The sequence below is a fragment of the Limulus polyphemus genome, unplaced genomic scaffold, assembly GCF_000517525.1.
Source record: "Limulus polyphemus unplaced genomic scaffold, Limulus_polyphemus-2.1.2 Scaffold2732, whole genome shotgun sequence".
Lineage (NCBI taxonomy): Eukaryota > Metazoa > Arthropoda > Merostomata > Xiphosura > Limulidae > Limulus > Limulus polyphemus.
Window position 1 is genome coordinate 228 of NW_013668342.1, and position 19,997 is coordinate 20,224.

The 19,997-nt window shown below is 30.6% G+C and overlaps 1 protein-coding gene across 1 annotated transcript in view; it reads right to left on the reverse strand.

Annotated features, from left to right (window-relative positions):
• Positions 1-1,166: 1,166 nt before the first annotated feature.
• Positions 1,167-19,997, reverse strand: part of LOC106467761 (1-phosphatidylinositol 3-phosphate 5-kinase-like) — a gene marked incomplete at its 3' end in the record, with an annotated part of 64,357 nt that continues 45,526 nt past the window's right edge. The window contains exons 23-30 of the mRNA XM_022395950.1: positions 17,381-17,556; positions 16,402-16,521; positions 14,121-14,229; positions 10,997-11,105; positions 8,936-9,023; positions 5,761-5,884; positions 3,175-3,670; positions 1,167-1,286 (exon numbers count right to left, since the gene is read on the reverse strand). Of these exons, the coding sequence (XP_022251658.1) occupies positions 1,167-1,286; positions 3,175-3,670; positions 5,761-5,884; positions 8,936-9,023; positions 10,997-11,105; positions 14,121-14,229; positions 16,402-16,521; positions 17,381-17,556 (1,342 nt within the window). The remainder of the gene's footprint in view (positions 1,287-3,174; positions 3,671-5,760; positions 5,885-8,935; positions 9,024-10,996; positions 11,106-14,120; positions 14,230-16,401; positions 16,522-17,380; positions 17,557-19,997) is intronic.

Sequence of the window (19,997 nt, forward strand, 5' to 3'; positions counted from 1 at the left end):
TTTGAACAGGTATCACAATCAAAAATCCTTACTTTTACTATAGAGACAAAAAAAGATATAATATTTAATAAACTTTATGACTCTAGGAGACTTAAACAGTTCTCCTTTTTTGTACTATAGCCACAGAAGCTATCTTATAATATTCAGTAACACATACACATACTTTAGGACTCCAGGAGGCTTGAACAGACAGGTATCACAATCAAAATTATTTTCTTTTACTCTAGAAACTATTTATAATATTTAATATCACACACAGTTTAGGACTCCAGGAAACTTGAGCATATAGGTATCACAACCGGTTCTCTTTTTTTTTTTACTCTATACAAAAGAAAAATATAATATTTAATAACACACACACACACACAATATGACTTCAGGAGACTTGAACATATATCATTATTAATGTTTCTTCCTTGCACTCTAGAGACAAGAGAAATAAGACACACACACACTATATAACACCAGGAGACTTGAACGTGTATCACTACTAATGTTTCTTTTTCTTTCTTACTTAATACTGTTTGTGAAAAATAAAAAAATCTTTCTATCAGTAAAAAAGATTACGTACTGCTAAATGGATTTTATTTTAACCAAATGAAAAAAAAACAGTCCTAAAAATGTATAAGATTTCAAAGTTACAAAATGAATCTTTACTTGTAACATGAAAAGACAAAGGTTTCATTTACACTTAAAACAAGTAACTATATTTGTTCACATTTGTGTTACTGCACACCAAGTATCCATCCATATATATTTTAGATGTACATTATATTCATAGAACTGATAAAGAAACTTCTTCCTACATATAAAATAATGAACTGAAGTTATTTCATTCCATTGTATGCTTCTCCATGAAATCCAAAATAATAAAAAAAGAAAAGAAAATGAACTTTAATGATTGTAAATTTGAGTAAATATTTTTGAAAAGAAACTTAACCAACACTTTTTGTAACTCTTTCACATACTGGTAAGGTATGATAGATGCTTAACCACTATGATTTTATAATTTGTAGACTATTTCCTTTTAAACAACAAAAGATTACTCAATTATAGCGACAACTGTTTTAAAACATGCAAAGGATTTTATAATTATTCAAACTAACAAAGAATTACACCTGTGATTATTTTATTGTATATACTATGAAGTGATACGAAAGACATACCATATTGTTGAATATCTGTTATATCACAACTACTATCATGGCTCTCTACTGACTCCTCTGCATCTTCTCCTCTTACTGAGAGGGAGTTAGTGCAGACTGATGAAAAACTGGCCTGCAGGCCTAAAATGAAGTTGTGAATTAAACACTGAATTGACGTAAACATAAAAACAACCTAACAACAATCATGAATACAAAAGTAAAGTGTAAAACCATGGAAGACAGTATTTAGAATTCTTAGTTTGATGTATTACTAAGAAACGAATTTTTTTGTAAAAATAAATATGAAGTGTCATCACCCTCAGTTATAATTAAACAATGAATGGGGAATTAATCTTACTAGAGTAAAACATACCAATTTAACATTAAGTATTTGAAAACTGAGCTCCACATAAACTATTTACTTTTGTTAAGAAATAATACAGTGTTTTCTTTTGGCAATACAAAGTAGTTCAATGATACAAAAACTTAAATGTCAATTCAATAAACCCATGAATGAGAAACTGCCTCAGTAAATAAACAAACAGTATAGAAACTGGTTAACAAAAACTATATATACACACATACAATATCTAAAATAAAAAATAATTTAATACTTGGACATCTATATAAATATAACAGTACTGTCTGTTATATGTCCATGTAACTACTTCGCAGGGTGTGGATGGATCTTCACCAAATTTAGTATGGAGATTCATTGGGTCCATGGAGAGAGACACACAAATTTTTGGTTTTCCATTTTTTTACCAATACTTTAACCATGCTGATGGATCATCTCCAAATTTGGCATGAAGGTTTGTTTGGTCCATGTGGAGATACATGCAAATTTGTGGTTTCACATTTTTGTGTTTTGAAGTTCTTATGGGGATTTTTATGTTCTTCACAATTACTATAAGGGAAGCAACTTTTCATGTCCAAAGATAACCTTTCATTAACCATGAACTTACATTACTCCCATTCAGGGGACGGGTTACTCCAGCTATTGTGGCATGAAATATGTTACAGTTTCAACATAGTGATACAATAACTATTGTGGCATGAAATATGTTACAGTTTCAACATAATGATACAATAACTATTGTGGCATGAAATATGTTACAGTTTCAACATAGTGATACAATAACTATTGTGGGATGAAATGTTACAGTTTCAACATTTTATTACCATGAAAAAACAAGTAGACCACCCAAATATTCAAATTAATGCATCTGAAGTTAAATACTAGATAATCAAACAAGTATCAAGTTATGGAAAAACTAGATGTAAAGATTCAGTATAACAGAAAAAATGAATGATATATAGCTCATTTTGTTTATGTATTTGTGCTGTTTAAATAACACAATCAATAAAAAAAATCAAATAATGGACAGCATTTATTTTCTTCAAGTTGGTTATTTTTCATGACTATTTTCTTCAAGTATAAATACACATAATGGTTGTTGGTGTATGTTTTTTTTGTTTTCTACTGTTCTGAAAATTTCTCCCGCTGACTGGAAAAAAAAAAGTATTTTAATAATCCTTGTTTGAATTGTCAAAATGATACCACCTTGTGGTTTGTGACCAATTTTGCAGTTCATAAAAAGATATTTATATAAAGATAGCTATGATCACATTTTGTTTTCATTCTATTCTTCAGTTATAACCTACTGTTTTTTTACGAGACAAATGACTAAAGTGGTAGGAAAGTGTGAAACAGCTGAACTGTCACAATTATTTTATTGTTACCTGGTATTAGGTGCTGCTGGATATGTACTAAATGGATATATTGGCTAATTGTGTTTATGTGTATATATATTTGATTATTAATGTTTTCTGCTGATGTATGCAAATGTTTATAAATGCCTATTTGCAAATGGCTATAACATAAAAAGCACAGAATATATAAAGATTTGTTTATTTTAGATCAAAGTTGTATAAAGGGCAACCTGTGCTATGCCTACACATGTGGATGTTGAAATAATAATAATAATAATACAAAAATACATACACCAAAATATATTTAATAACTTACCTTCTAATATCTTATCTTGTTTGTTATCCACAAGTGAAGATACTGGGCCTCTGCCAACATTTACAGGTTCACTGTTTACCCTGTGTAGGATTGGAATACCAGACTCTCCTCTGAAGAGAACTGTACTAGGAAACTTTTTCATAGAAGCAGTTAAGTTTGGTTTCAGTGGTTCTAGGGAAGGATTAGGGGCTTTCTGCTCTGTTGATGACAGTCCTAACTCAGAGAAAGACGAAGTCTGTGAATAATAGCTTTCAGAAGAGATGGATTGATTCAGGTCTTTGTTAGACCCACTCAAGAATGGGGGCTGGAGAAGACTGGAATCTTCCTCAATGATCTCAGTACTTGATGTAATGACCATTTCCTGAAGATTCTTTGAAGGATCATCTTCTGGTATGCTTAGGTTTTCAACTGTTGTCTGAGTCAATGTTTTAGGAAGCTCAATATTTAAAAACTTCTGACTACCACTGGAAAGAAGTACTTCAGTTAAACATGTGTCCTAAATTGAGAGATAGAGAAGACAGTCATTAACTAAGTATGTCAGGATATTCACAACATAATAATCAAACTATCTTCTCTTTTGACAACCACCAGAAAGAAGTATCACTGTTAAATATATGTCCTAAATCAAGAGAGAAGACAGTCACTAATTAAACATGTCAGGATATTCACAACATAATAATCAAACTGTGGATACTTCTTTCTGGTGGTTGTCAGAAGAGAAAGGTAAATATATGTCCTAAATTGAGAGAGAAGATAGTCACTAACTAAATATGTTAGGATATTCACAACATAGTAATCAAACTGTCCTCTCTTTTGACAACCACCAGAAAGAAGTATCCAGTTAAATATATGTCCTAAATCAAGAAAGAAGACAGTCACTAATTAAATATGTCAAGATATTCACAATATAGTAATCAAAATATTTTCTGTTTGGAATTTGCATTAACAAGCCAAATACATTCTATCTTAGTCAAAACACACTCTTTGCTCCAAACACTGGTATCTGTGCTGATTATTAATGTTAAATTGAATTTTTTCATACAAATGTATAAAACAAGGGGATAAGCCATAATTCATAAAAAAGACAATACTTAGTAATAGAAACACCAAATATCACTTCAATAATTTCAAGTAAAAACACCAGCTAATTTGATAATTTGCATTTCAAGCTCAAACTTTACATTTAAACTCAGTCTTTAAAGAAGTCATTAATCAATATCTATTGACATGGTTTAACAACATTCTGAAATACATTCTAAGTGTTCAGAAACTTTGTAGTTTAAGCCCGTGAACTAAGAAACAAAATACAGGATTATTTTAATATTATGGACACAATACAGTTGAATTTATCTTAAATAAAAGTTTTACAAAACAAGTCTTTAGCTTAAATCAACAAAAGTTAGAATTGTATGTGTGTACACTGTAATGACTTTTTCCATTTACAGTTAGATAACCAACAACAAGAAGTTTAAGGATTTTCACTTTAAGCTACTTCCAACTGTATACAATAATTTCCTATTTTGCTATTTGACTTTCTATTGAATATGGATGGATGGTAAACTAGCCAGTAGTTTTTTTTTTCATGATTGTTTTCTTCAAGTATAAATACACATAATGGTTGTTAGTGTATGTTTTTTATGTTTTCTACTGTTCTGAAAATTTCTCCCACTGACTGGAAAAAAAAGTGTTTTAATAATCCTTGTTTTGAACTGTCAAAATGATACCACCTTGTGGTTTGTGACCAATTTTGCTGTTCATAAAAAGATATTTATAGAAAGACAGTTATGATAAAGTTTCATTTTCATTCTCTTCTTCAGCCATAACCTACTATTTTGTTTCTAATGAGACAAATGACTAAAAGATAGGGAAATGTGAAACAGCTAACTTAGGTAAAAAGAGTAATCACATATACTTAATTGTTACCTGGTATTAGGTGCCACTGGATATGGACACAGCATGGTATGTGTTGGCTTAGTAAGCATGTAGTAAATAATTATATAGACCCAATGTTTTGAAAAAACAATAAAAAAGCATTTGAAAGTAGCATAATAAAATAAAATAAATTCTGTTTGGAAACACATCTTTACTAAAAAAAATCATTTTCAGAGCATTTTGGTGCCTAATTTTAATACCATTCAAGTAATGCTTTAAAGATCGGAACTGTCTACTGATACTTCAAATATAAAAAAGATCAAAATTACGAGAAAATAAAACCAAAAAAACAAGCAAAATACGGAAAGATCACAAGAACAAAGAGAAAAATACACACGAATGAGAACCACAGGAACAAGAAGAAAAGAAAACAATCACAAAAGCAAAGAAGAAATAAAACAACCACAAGGACATATTCATAATTTTGCAGCAGTGAAACCTCAGATTCACAGTTTGACATGCTAACTGCTAAGCCCTGATTTAAGGTATTCTTATTTTTGAAACAGAAAAACAACAAAGATGATATCAAGAAAGATACAACGTGCACTTTTACTTCTACATGTGGCAAGGTGTCAGGGAACACAGCAATTTACTTTTCACAAGCTAAAAAAAAACAACAGATAATATGTAATAATATGTAAACAGTGAACTTACGTGAGACACATCAAAACCTGGAGAAACTGGAAGCTGCTGGAACCCAGGGGCAGGTTTCTGAGCAACACCTGCTCCTTTAGATAACCTATCCTCCTTCTTAGTAGTTGTCATAAAGTCTTGGATCCTACCAAATTACTCTTCTTCAATAAAAATTGCATGGTAATACAATTTTAATTTTTATTATAATGATATTTTATACTATATGAAAATTGAATAATACTTTATTGGAAAACGATATGTATTATATTTGTTACATATGTCTTTTAACATCATAATTCATGACAAATTAATTACAATACAAAGTTCATAAATGTCATAATATAAACAACACTATATTCATCTCTTAGCTACCTGTAAAGCAATTACCTCTTTAAATATACTTTGACAAGGATCAAAATGTGCTAAAAATATTAAAATACTGGTTTTTGACTTCATATCTTGATCAAGCATCATTTGACTTTTATGAAAAATTGCACTCAATATATGCGAAGTAATCTATTTAATAATCTATTTATCTATTTAATCTGTAACTGCAATAAATTGCTGAGTTTTAGGACAACTCATAGTAAGTAATTTTTCATTAGTAATTCAGTTGTTACTTGAAAGGACATAGGATGGATATATCTGAATAAAAAAAAAAACTCAAAAACATAGTTAATGAGATTCAATGTGGGAACTGAAAAGTTCATGAACTTTAACTTATCTATTTCATGTACCCTCAAAAAGCAAACCATACCATACGACATGAAAACCTGAAAGTGGTGGATGTAGAAATGTACAAAATTAATTGATAACTGAAACAAACATGTATAAAAGTACCCGATGAGCTTCATTAGATATAGACCCCATCACATTTTTTAAACATACTTTTAACTGAAACAAACATGTATAAAAGTACCCGATGAGCTTCATTAGATATTGACCCCATCAGATTTTTTAAACATACTTTTAGCTGAAATAAACATCTATAAAAGTACCCGATGAGCTTCATTAGTTATAGACCCCATCAGATTTTTTAAACATACTTTTAACTGAAACAAACATGTATAAAAGTACCCGATGAGCTTCATTAGTTATAGACCCCATCAGATTTTTTAAACATACTTTTAGCTGAAACAAACATGTATAAAAGTACCCGATGAGCTTCATTAGATATAGACCCCATCAGATTTTTTAAACATACTTTTAGCTGAAATAAACATCTATAAAAGTACCTGATGAGCTTCATTAGATATAGACCCCCCATCAGATTTAAAAAAAAAATTTCCCAAATTATTTGTGCACAAAATACCATCCAGAGTTGCAATTAATCCCACTAATTACAACTGGAGTTTCCTATCAATTGTACATAATTAATGAATGAATTCACCCACTCTTCTGATCAGTTCTTTACACTAAAAGTTGTAACTAGGAAAAATATAAAATTAATCACTATGATGCAGTATGTGAGCACGTCCAGTTGTGAACAGTATAAAAACAAATTGATAATTTGAGAGTTAATAACAGAACAAAACTTCAAGTTAATGGTGAAAGGCTCAATACAAATAGTATGATTCAGTTACTTTCTATTCATAAAAGCAGGTTGATTACATTAAAGATATTTAAAGTATTCAAAGTCTGTAAACTTGCTGCTGTCCCACAAAGAGATGACAGTTCTTAAATATTAGCTTCTGATCAGAATTGAATTAAAATTTTGTTTCATTATATTTATGACTTTTGACTAAGTGAAACTACAATTTTAAATAGAATTATTTTCACTTTCAACTATAGTTGAATCACAAAGTCTTGCATGCTGGCAGCCAGCCACAATAACTCCTCTAGTAATTGATCACAATGTAAATTTACTTTTGTATTCATACATTGAAAAATAAAAATGTTTACTATATACATGTAAAACTTTAGAAGAAAGATAAAAAATAACAAGAACATTGTATGTACAAACATGTTAAATGTCTAGGAAACATTAAAAAGGATTTGAGTAAATTGATTTTCATGTCAATATTATACGAACTAACTGCCAGACATATCACAAGGACATAGAATTAGGGGGTAGAATAATCAGAGTGAACAAACTGATAATGTGGTAAGTTTTACAATTTATATATTATGTAACTTAAAAGATACGTTTCATGTAAGTGTGATATTCAAGTAAGGTTATCAAGATAATTTGTTTGCTGCATCTCTAATCACATGCAAACACACACAAACAAAATACAGTAGTAGATCCCCCCCTCCCTCATTTTTATCTTCTTTATACAGAAGTGATTAACAGTTAAAAAGTATACATGCTGGAAGAGGAATATGGAGCCAATACATAAAATATTCAAGTGATTTAAATCAGTTCTATAGATATAAAGCAATATGGTGTGAAGGGTATTACCACTACAGAAATGGTTTGAAAACATATATAGCACATGAGCAGTTATGAAAAGTAAATAATAATAATAAAGAGTAACAGAAGAAAAGTTTGAAGTGGAACTGATTAATAGAATTAATAAACAACACATTCTTTACATTTTTAAACGGGGAAAATTAGTTCACGCAGTGAATCATTTTGATAAAAAACTAAGGTCAAAAATAATATTAATAAATTGAAAGAGTGCCTGAAAAGGGTGAAAAACCATTTTATCCAGAGAAAACATTATTTAATGATGTGAGGTCTACTGAATTGACAAATGTAAATATATTTTTATTATGTCCAATTTTGTTTTCCCCATTTAACTTTTCACTGGTATCAAGACAAACTCTGAGTTAATCTTGTAACCATTCCTAGGTAGTTCATAAAAAAAATACATCACTGGCTCTAAAAACAAAACAACAACAACAACAAAAAAATGACTAATCCTAATACATGAACATGGATGATTAGAAATGGTGAACTGATGGCACACAATAAAATATTATAACACTAACGAAAACTTAATTGTACATCATTGATACTATAAAAGATGTACATCACATACCAGTAAAAACTAAATACTGTTTCACTACACATAGTTAAGAGCATATACTTTTACACTAATTATGAAAGAATTATTTAAAAAAAGCTTGAAATACTTCTTCATTCTTACAGAACTTAATATGTTAGAAGGAAATAAATCACATACATTAAAGAAAAAACGTAGTTGTATAAATGACCAGAGATGAAGCAAAATAAAACTGGTTTAGAACGTACTTTGAGTTCCAGTTTTGAACAGCCTCTGCAATTTGATATCTTAACTGCACGACAGTGTCAACAATTCTCCACACAGGGCGATACGTGTCTGTGAATAAATTTGCCCTTATTAAAATCAGTGAAGGATTTGAGAAAAGCTTTTCACACTAATGTTTAACAAGATTACAAAGCATCATATGTTTAAAAGTCCTCATTATAAAAAAACTTTTTTTTAAAAAAGCAATTTCCCACATACTATCTGAATTGAAAACATCAAGAAAACCATTCTCGTAACCTATTACTATTTACACATTTAATCCTACTGAAATATGGCATAGAGAACATAAAATTATAAAAGAATAATGATGTTCTACCAAACTATGGGAAAAATTAAAAAAAACACAAGCAAAACAAAACCATGACAACAATGAAAAATCATGACAGTGGTTGAAGAAATCATACAAGTTCATACTTATTGAAAGAAAGGATAAAACAAAAAAATGTTTCAAAATAGGATAAGATGTTGTTCGTTTTAACATTTTCACAAAATATACACAAGGACTATCCATCTATGAATAGTCTTCCTAATTTTTAACAGATGGACTAAAAGGAAGGCAAATAGTCAACAGTATCCACCACCAACTCTTATATTACTCTTAAGCAGTGGCGTGTGGAGGTTCTATGATGCCCGGGGCCTTGTACCTAAGACCTTGGGGAAGGGCGGAAAGGGTTCTACTGTTCGATTTGACTCTTTGTGTTGGATGCCCTCCCGATATGATGCCTGCTCTTAAGAAACAGTGGGATCTGATCATCACTTGTAGTGCATCAATAGTACCCAGAGTTTGGAACATGATATTAAAGCAACAGTATGCAAATCAGGAACCCTCAGAATAACAGTTTAGTCAAACATCTAGATCACGACAAGCCTTAGCTGATATACTATATGCATCTTAGAATCTTTTTCTGGAACTTATAAAGTTTATAACAACAAAGTCACATGCATACTTATTTTAAGCTTAATAGCAATAACATATTTGTATAAATTATGGAAATTAGTTCCATAATTAGGAAACTTTTATGTTCCTTTGTAACACAACTGTTTGAACTTATTAAAACCTAAAGCTTTTGTCTACTTTTGATCCTTGCATTTCTACATCAACCTTACACCCGTGCCTTTCTGTGTGTGGTTGTACACTGAAAATGGCTGTTACACATCTTTCTCAAATGCAAGCAATTTTTGGTGGCATCTCATTATAAGCAATGTTGTTCTGATACATATCATTACACTGGAATTTTATATCAGCTGTGGTTTCACATGCCTTGACAATTTGCATATTCAAAATTGTTTTAATATAATATATTCAACCTTCTGAATATAAACAGATTGTCTGTCACAATTACAGCACCTGGGGGCACATGTCACAACCTTTGGGAGAATTACATTCAAAATTTAATTAAACATTTTTATTATCAACATATGTCAACAAGCCTAGCATCATATCAAAATGTAGTTTACAATTCAATTTTTATATGATCTAAGTATTATTTTTTTAATTTGAAGAGAAAATTAAAATTCTCAACCTTCACTTCACTGTGTCACATGATGGCCCTCTCCAATGGATCGACATTATTGACAGAAGGTTAAAGCCAATTTTTTTTTGTGACATATAACTAAAACCAATAATACTGACACTGAGTTTGTTTGATTAAATAGATATTAAAGATTTAGAATTTTCTAAATGACTTCTTATGCTTTTTTTTTTTACATGAGTGTAAAATGATTTTTTTTTCAGCAAAATGCAGGTATGTTCTCACAATGAAATCTGAAGGTAGGCAAAATTAATAGCAGTTTTGTTGTTACCCAACATGTGTCTAATGGAAGGCTTAAGTCAGCCACTAAATGCAAGTAACAAATTATCATCTCAAATGTGATCCCACACTAGCAATACCAAGTTCAGAATAAATACCGTATCAAGCACAATTATTTTAAAACTTGTAGCTACCCTCTAGCTACATGTTTTGTAATAATTTCTTTATCTATTTGTTACTATCTTAGGTCAGTGTTGTTAACTAATATCTAACCTTTGTTGTTCCTCTCATTCCCTTGGCTTACATCGATTTCTTCTAAAGAAGGTGAAGTCAATCGAAGTTGAACTTCCTCAATTTTCTCTCGAAATTTAGTTCTTTCATCCTGTAAAACAAAATTAACACAGATTATGCATTTTTTATATGTACACTATATAAATTACAAAATGGCAATACTTCTGTTACACCAAAAATGATATTGAATAGCAAAGAAAACAAAATAATTTGACAAATATTTTTCTACTTATTCACAAATGTACACATAATTTGATTTGTCTGCTGAAGATTTTCTATTTTTTCCCAACTGTAATTTCCCCAGTGGCTTCCCAAATTAACTACATGAAACTGTTACAATAATGTTTGAACTCAAAACAAAACTTTTCCAACTTATCTACATAAAACTCTGTTACAATAATGCTTAAACTAAAAACAAGGGATTCTGACAACACAGATGGACTTTGCATAAAATTCACATAGGTTCCATCTTGAAAGATGGGATAAGGAATGAGATGGTACAGATCTAATACCAGTCTCCAATCTCTTGTTTTTTTTGCACTACAAAAAAAAATGTGAATAAAACTCCAGGGAAACTTAAAGCATCTTTGATAGCTCCTATGAACAGAATATGTGAAATTTCCATATTCAACAGCTGAACAGAAAGTGGATTGTATGGAAGGTGAAAAGAAAGCAGAAGTTTTGAAAGAGAAAATGTTCGATGACAATGGATACAAAAACAAAACTAAATAACCCAATACTCAAATCCAAGTATTCTACAAGTTGAGAGGAAGAGCAATTTGAAATTGAAGAAAGTTATTGTCTGAAGTGGGAGGTGGACCATCCCACTTGTATCACCTTTCTGCAACATGAAAGGAATGACAAAAATTAGAAGCAGAAGGCTGAGCAATAGCAGCAGCTGAAGTGGTCAACTGTAAGTGGACAACTAGTACTACTTGGACATTAAAGAGGATGACTATGACCTGAAGTAATATGTGAAGACAAAGCTCTCATCAACTCCTGCTGACGAGACTATTTGGACTGACAAACCAATTCAGGAGAAATAGCAGCAACAACAAAAGTTTACAAGAAAGAGGCCCAGTGGAATTCATCAACAACAGTTGGGGTGGGTGGTGGGTGGAAGACAAATCCCTTGCTAAAAAGCTCTACATGCAAATATATCAAAAGAACATGCAAGCCATATGTCAAAATAAACCAGAATCAAAATAAGAATCAGAAAATGAGAACAGCTTAAAGCAAATAACTTTGCTGATGAAGGAAGTTGTAAAGTCTTCATAATTATGGCATGAAAATGAAAACAGTGTGAAAAATGACATGAGCAAACCCTGTCAAAACTCCTTATAAGCATTTACAGTTTGAGCTGATAAATGAATAGAAGAAGTAATAATGGTTGGAGATGGCTTGAATGGGTAATGAAGAAATACTTTAATATAAGTTTAACACAACAGCAAATGTACAACGTTTTGACATCATCAGGTACAAGTAATTTACACCGACACGGATACTGTTGCAAAACTTAGAAGAGGTATCTAGGCACCTCAGGGTGTTGGTTTCGAGTAGGGTTGTTTTGTTCAATTAAGGTGGATTCCTTAATTTTTTGTTTGTTTATGTTGGGTTCTTTCTTTAAAATGACTGTTTTTAATAGATATACTATGGTGTTTTGAGTTGCAATGGTGAAAAAAATGGGACAGTTTTTTATTGTGGATTAAAGTGGATTAAAGCATCATCGAATTTGAATAGAAGAAGATGATCCCACTAATACTAAAAGGCCAGGAGAATGAGAAATATGTGGAAAAAAACAAAAAACAACATCTCTTGATTTCTAAAAGCATAAGCAGCAATCTATATTTCAGGACAAGAAGAAAGAAAGAAATAAAGACTCCAAATGATATCCTGTAACAAGACACTGGGTTCTTCATGTTAAACAGAAAAAGGTTCAACATTTAAAATGTTACATACATTGGAAAAAAAAGGGAAATAAGTTCACAAATTTCATCCAGAGATGGGATGGCTGGTAAATCCTGCTCCTACGAAAATGTGACAAATCCTGAGCAAAAGAACTGGCTTGTTCATGAACAAAAGAAGAAAGAGGGTACTGATGCATCTTATTGGCATCTAAGAAACCCTGGTACTTGCTGGGGATATCCCCAAAAGGCTTGGGATGAATAGAGGAAATAAGTAGATCAATAATGCAGTGGCTGGAATTCTTTGCATGCCTGAGGAAGACTGATGAAATAAAGTTTCAATAGAAACAGAAGAAATATGAACAGGAAAAGAAGAACTAAGTGAAGCAGGAACAGATGTATTAGCCTCAAAAATTCATCATTACAAAGACTGCAAAATGTGAAAAACATGACTGTCAAACAAATAAATTTATGGTTGGAAAGTAGAGCTTATATACAAATCCCTCGATGCATGTGCAATAAGTCACATGGAAAGGTAGGAGAGTTCAAATAACTCACATGGAAAGGTAGGAGAGTTTAAATAACTCACATGGAAAGGTATGAGAGTTTAAATAACTCACATGGAAATGTAGGAGAGTTTAAATAACTCACATGGAAATGTAGGAGAGTTTAAATAACTCACATGGAAATGCAAGAGAGTTCAAATAAGTCACATGGAAAGGTAGAAGAGTTCAAACAAGTCACATGGAAAGGTAGGAGAGTTCAAACAAGTCACATGGAAAGGTAGGAGAGTTTAAATAACTCACATGGAAAGGTAGGAGAGTTTAAATAACTCGCATGGAAAGGTAGGAGAGTTTAAATTCAAAAAGAAAAAAGTTTTCGGTATTTCAATTTGAGTACACACGTTGTAACCATAATAACAGCAAGAGTAATTATTTGTGATTTGTTTTATATTACAAATAATCACTCATGCCACTATTATGGTTTAATATATATATATTAATTATTATCTGATCTTTACAATTTACAGGCAAATACATTTGTGTCAATGAACAGACTGATTAACAAAAATAGTCAGCATCAATACTCAGTATTCAAATTGCATCTTGTATTGTAGACTGTATACAAAACAGATACAATACATTGATACAATAAATTCAGTATTAAGTAGTACTAAGATAGTATCAAGGATTCTCACTTACTTGTTGGCTTGTCATCATTTCATTTATGCTTTTTTCAAACCTTGTACCCTGGAAGTCTGCTTTTAGGGAACACAGTCTTTCTACTATAGTGCTATACACACTGTATCCACTCATAAAGGAAAGAGAAAAACTGTAAGTCTGATATCTGCATATTAGCTGAAAGTAAACACTATGCATAGTGTATTAATTCAGTAGTGGATATGTTCAAAATATACAGTGAAATCCACATAATGCATAAAGTAGCTACAAAAATAAATACTAGTTTTGAAGCCTTTAACCCTATCTCCACAGGTACCCTTTACTGTGCATGACATAAGGTTTTAGTGTCTTAAATTCAAAATTTTATTAAACTACTTTTTGTTTATGTTATACCAATTAGTATAGCATAAAATCCATATTTTAATAGTATGTAAGTTAAGTTCTTAATTCTATAAGGCAATATTTTTAAAAATCCTGAATTTCCCGTAGTGTGATACACGTGATACATTTTCTCTAGGTATCTTCTCTCCTCTATTTTATCCATCACCCCTCTAAAAAGTACAAAATTCAACATAAATTACTCACTATAAAATTGTCACTGCTCAAACAAACCATAATTTTATAGCCTTCAAATTTTTTTGGTTACAGAGCTATCAAATAGAAAATCAGACCCCTCCTGCCACATCCTCTCTTTCAGGATTTATTAACAATTCTCTCTTACATTTAATTATACATTATCTATAATCAATACAAAGCCATGGTTTTCATCTATCAAATGACATATTCTATTACGTTGTGTTCTGAACACAGAATAGTCAATTTCACTTGTAATACAACTTTGGTTCCAATGGGAATCACAACGGCTAGCTTGGATGAATTTGTAACGGCTCTTGTCGCATAGTTAGAAAGCTAGAAAAATTGTGATTGTTAGAAGAAATTGTCTGCTTTTTGCATGTTGTTTAGTCTATGTTCTTTGGTGCATTATTTAATGCACTAATATTATTAGTATAAAAAAGTAGGGTTAAGAGTCATCGATAGTCAACAGCAAAATAAAAGAATACTCGGGTACGTACTTTATTTCTTGTTTATTCTTTATTTATTATTATAAAAATAACTAAAATGTAAAAATAGAGATCTCTTTAGGTTAGTTAAGGTAAGATTAGGTAAAATAAATAATAATAATAACATAATAAAAATATTTCACAAGACATGCACACGAGCAGCTTGGAGTAACTCATAGGTAATGTAATTCGATAGCATAACTTGACCTGCATGTTACACAAGTGATTTACAACTTATAATGGCACAAATAGTAGTTAGACATGGTTCAAAGGACAATAAAACAATAAAATTTAATTATAAATAGATGTATACTGTTATGAGTTTAAAGCTACTTAGGATAAACGAATGTAGTTTCATGCTACATTTGAAGTCATTCTAGAAAGAAAAGGAGGGTAATTTAGATTTATTTAGAATTTTTTTGGTGGTTATGAGGTCAGTCAAACTGACCAACCTTGTATAGAGTTAGAGTAGAGAAAATAACAGATAAAATATAAAGTTTTATTGAAAACAAACATTTGAAATATATTTAGAAGGTTTTAGAGATTATGCAAATGAAATTTGAGATTTTTGAGATGAAGAAAAGTATTTTTAATCTTAATATGAAAATCATTTTGCAAATGGGCTATTCAAAACAAATACACGATATATTCAAGGTCAAATCCTTTTTTTTAGTTTATTAAAAGTACTTCACTAAAAAATATGATTTTCTGGATGTGAAAGACTTATAATGTTTACTGAAAGACTGCCAAATTTTGTAAAGATATACACAATATATTAAAAGTTAAACAATTCTAATCTATAAAGACTTTATATGAGTACAAAAAGGTCATGTGGTCAGTCAAATTGACCCAGCCTGTGTGGAGAGAACTAATCTTTTAACTACCACGGTTACCATTTGAAAATTTACAATATATAACATACATTTTAATACCTGTTTTACCAGATGGGGCTTACAGATCGTGACATTTAGAGAACTATTAAGCATGTAATTTTGTTTGAGAGAAGGAAGTTGGCCAAACCACAAAATGCAAAGGTTATAAAAAACATTTATGAAAATTTAAAAAAATCATTATAAGAAGTTTAATCATTTTCAAATGTATTTGAGAATGTTTTTAAACAGTGAAGGTACTTTTCCCCACAAGGCTGCATTAACACTGTGCCTAAACACAATATCATGTGGCACTAGATGAAAAAATTAATGCCCAAGATATAATGTCTCATTTTAAATTGTTTAACTTGCCTGATGGCTAGATGCTTTATTTCTTCTATTGTAGCATGCTTGATAGATGCTACAGCCTGTTGTTCAATTTTTATCACAGATGATGGCAAGACAAGCTCTCTCATCACAATAGGAGTATACCTAGAAGTAAATAAATAAATAATATTTCAGAGAGAAAAATAAAAGTAGTAGTTGTATAGTTATTCTCTAAAACAAAGAAGTTAATGTCATGCCTACTCTTAGTTTTTTTTGTTTCTTTTAAAATAGAAACGAGGTTTGCCAACTTTAAAATCTCATTTTTTTGGACAAACAGTGGTCTTTTTTTAACTAGCATCATTAAAAGAAAAGGTTTTCTGCTATTTATGGGTTTATGGACAATGTTAAAACATGTTGTTTTTTTTAAATTATTACTGGATGGTGCAAACTCAGATGAATGAAGTTTCCATTACATTACTTAATTCTTAGATTTAGTCTTGTTAGTTTTAATTCCCAAAACTATTCAACTGTATTGATTTACATACAAGTTAATTTAATTACAAGAATATTAAAAACCAACATATATACGAGTTGCATGCAATCCTTCACTTGCAGCATTTAAAACTTGGAAAATACAATAGGTTTCACCTACCTTCATTTGTTTTTATACAACTTCTGTTTATTTTAGAAACATATTTTCTAATGACAATATGCAAAGGCAATTGTAAAATTATTCTCCAAAACAAATCCATAAAAAAAGAATCCAGTTATATCTTTAAGATGAACTAACATATATTCAATCAAATACTTAACTTAAAAAAATTGTATGAAATCTGTTAATGTTTTGTTTTTCCAGAGGAATATAAGAAGCAAGGGAAAGAAAATGTAGTGTTGTAGATTATAAAAGAATTCAGTAGCATCAGAATATTTCCTTAAATTTCAAGTTATTGAAGAACCAAGTACTCAGGTAATTAAAGCAAAACTTAAATTTCTATTCAGATCATTAAAGATCCTGAACACATACTTGAATGAAGCAACAACATGCTTATGTGCAAAATACTGGTGATGGTCATGGTGCTTTGAGTGACCACATTCTGATACTGTTCTTACTCCATACTGGCTGCCATGGAAACGAAGCTCCAGATATTTGGCAAAAGACAAAGACCAAGTGTCTTGAGACAAAGGCACAAGAGGTGTAAGCTAGTGAGTAAAAATTCTTAACGTCAAGAACTCATTTTAAATATTTTCTAAACTAAACTAAATGGACAATACTCAGATAGATCAAATCTACGTAATTAAAGATATTATGTTTGTGTAATATGCTTCTGGCAGTGTCTATAAAAGGCAACTTACATACATCTTTAAGTAGAGACAAAACTACATGTCTTAACCTTCTGAGTAAGAGTGGGTCAAAGTGTGCATGTCATGACCTTTTTTACAGTTATATTTAAAACTAAATTAAACTATATTATGAATGTATGTTAATAAGTTTAGAATGAAAATGTACCTCATCATTTACATGTTTATATTATCTAAGTTATATTTCTTAGTTTCAAACAAAAATATTTAAATAAATTATCCATCATGATTAGTCTGTGTCGTGTAATACAACTTCACTCCAAATTGCCCATTTTAGACTTTCTTTCTACCTTTATATGATTTTCTGAATGTCCACTTAAATTATTCACACACACATATTATAGGTATTGACAAGACATAAATGAAAATGTCAAACTCCCATGACATATACCTTCTGTATCATCCAGTCTTTCAAAAATGTCAATAATTATCTGACATTGCTAATGGATTATTTACAACCAATAGAATGAGCAGTTTTTTCTTTACATGACCTTATACGAGTTAATACATTTTGGAACTCATAATTATATATTTAGCCTAAGTTTCAATATTCAGGACTGTGGTGTTCAGTTTAAACAGTTAACATAGTTTTTTAAATCTATTTATAGTTTACTTAGAAAGCCAGTTAAATTATAGTAGTTTTAGGACATTCTATTCTGATACATGATAATCATTTTCTCTTCCAAAATGCATATATGAAACAGACATTGTCATAAACAAATTAGGTTTACAGTACCTCACCCATTGAAGGTAAAGGGCCCAAGTCTGGATGTAAGTACAAATTAGGTTTAGAGTGCCTCACCCATTGATGGTAAAGGGCCCAAGTCCAGATGTAAGTACAAATTAGGTTTACAGTACCTCACCCATTGAAGGTAAAGGGCCCAAGTCCAGATGTAAGTACAAATTAGGTTTAGAGTGCCTCACCCATTGAAGGTAAAGGATCCAAGTCCAGATGTAAGTACTAAATTCCTTGTCTTTTTATGTATATTCATATTTATTGTTATAAAAGTAACTAAAATGTACAAATTATAATCTTATTACATTAGATACAAAAACTTCTCGTGATAATCAATATCCTAGCACCCATACATGATTGTTTGTTTACACAAAATGGTCCCACTATGATAAACTGTATACACTGAGACAGCCTAAGTGCATCTGTAAAGCAGTAAAACTGAACCAAAGCAAATGTGAAAGGCTAGTAGCTTATGCTCTTAAAACAGGTAAGTATAACTGTCTGTTTCAATATGGAGTCATTCTAGAAGTAAACAGTTTTCACTTAACCATACACTATTGACTATGCTACAGTTAGTGCTAAGGTAGAGAATGTAACAAATAGGATATAAAGTTTTACTGAAAAATACTTTTGACATTCATTTAGGAAGTTCTCGAGGTTATATGAATTGAATATGAAATCTGTAAGATGAAAAAAGGCATTATTATTATTAGCATAAAATATCGCTTTGCACTCACAGACTGACTAAGGAAAAGCACTGGGAATACATAAACAAATCTTTAGTATAAATACTTTATTAAAAAATCTGACTTACTGTGAACAAGGGAGTTGTAATATGCACTAAAAGCCTGCCAAATTTCGTGAAGATACACTAAGTATCTTCAGTTATATAGTGTGTATGGTTTCTGGGTGGCATATGATTACATGCTGGTTAAAAGGTCAGTCAACATGACAGAGAATGAATCTAGAGTTAATATGGTAAAACTTAAATCATTATTTAAAATTCCAACTCAATGTAGCAAACTACCAACTTTGCCTGTCAAATGCATACCATAAACCTACCAAATCATCCGATTCTACTGCTGACTCTCAGTGCGTAAAATCTTTATGTCACTATTATTCATTTACAGCATCAATTCAACATCAGAGTCAACTCTCATCTAAACTTGATTTCCTTGAAACATAAACAATCAATTCAGCAAGCTCAATGCTCAAGTTATATTACTAATAACTTAAAATCTCAGCTAAACAATTCACACTTATTACATAAATTATTCCTTAGTTAAAGAATTCAGCTTAACAGCTCACATTGTCATACTTATTCCTCACAGTTAAAACAGTCAGCTTACAATCCCACATTGTCACACTTATTCCTTAGTTAAAACAATCAGCTTACAATACCACATTGTCACACTTATTTCTTAGTTAAAACAGTCAGCTTACAATCCCACATTGTCACACTTATTCCTTAGTTAAAACAATCAGCTCACCAGCCCATATCGTCACACTTATTTCTTAGATAAAACAGTCAGCTTACAATCCCACA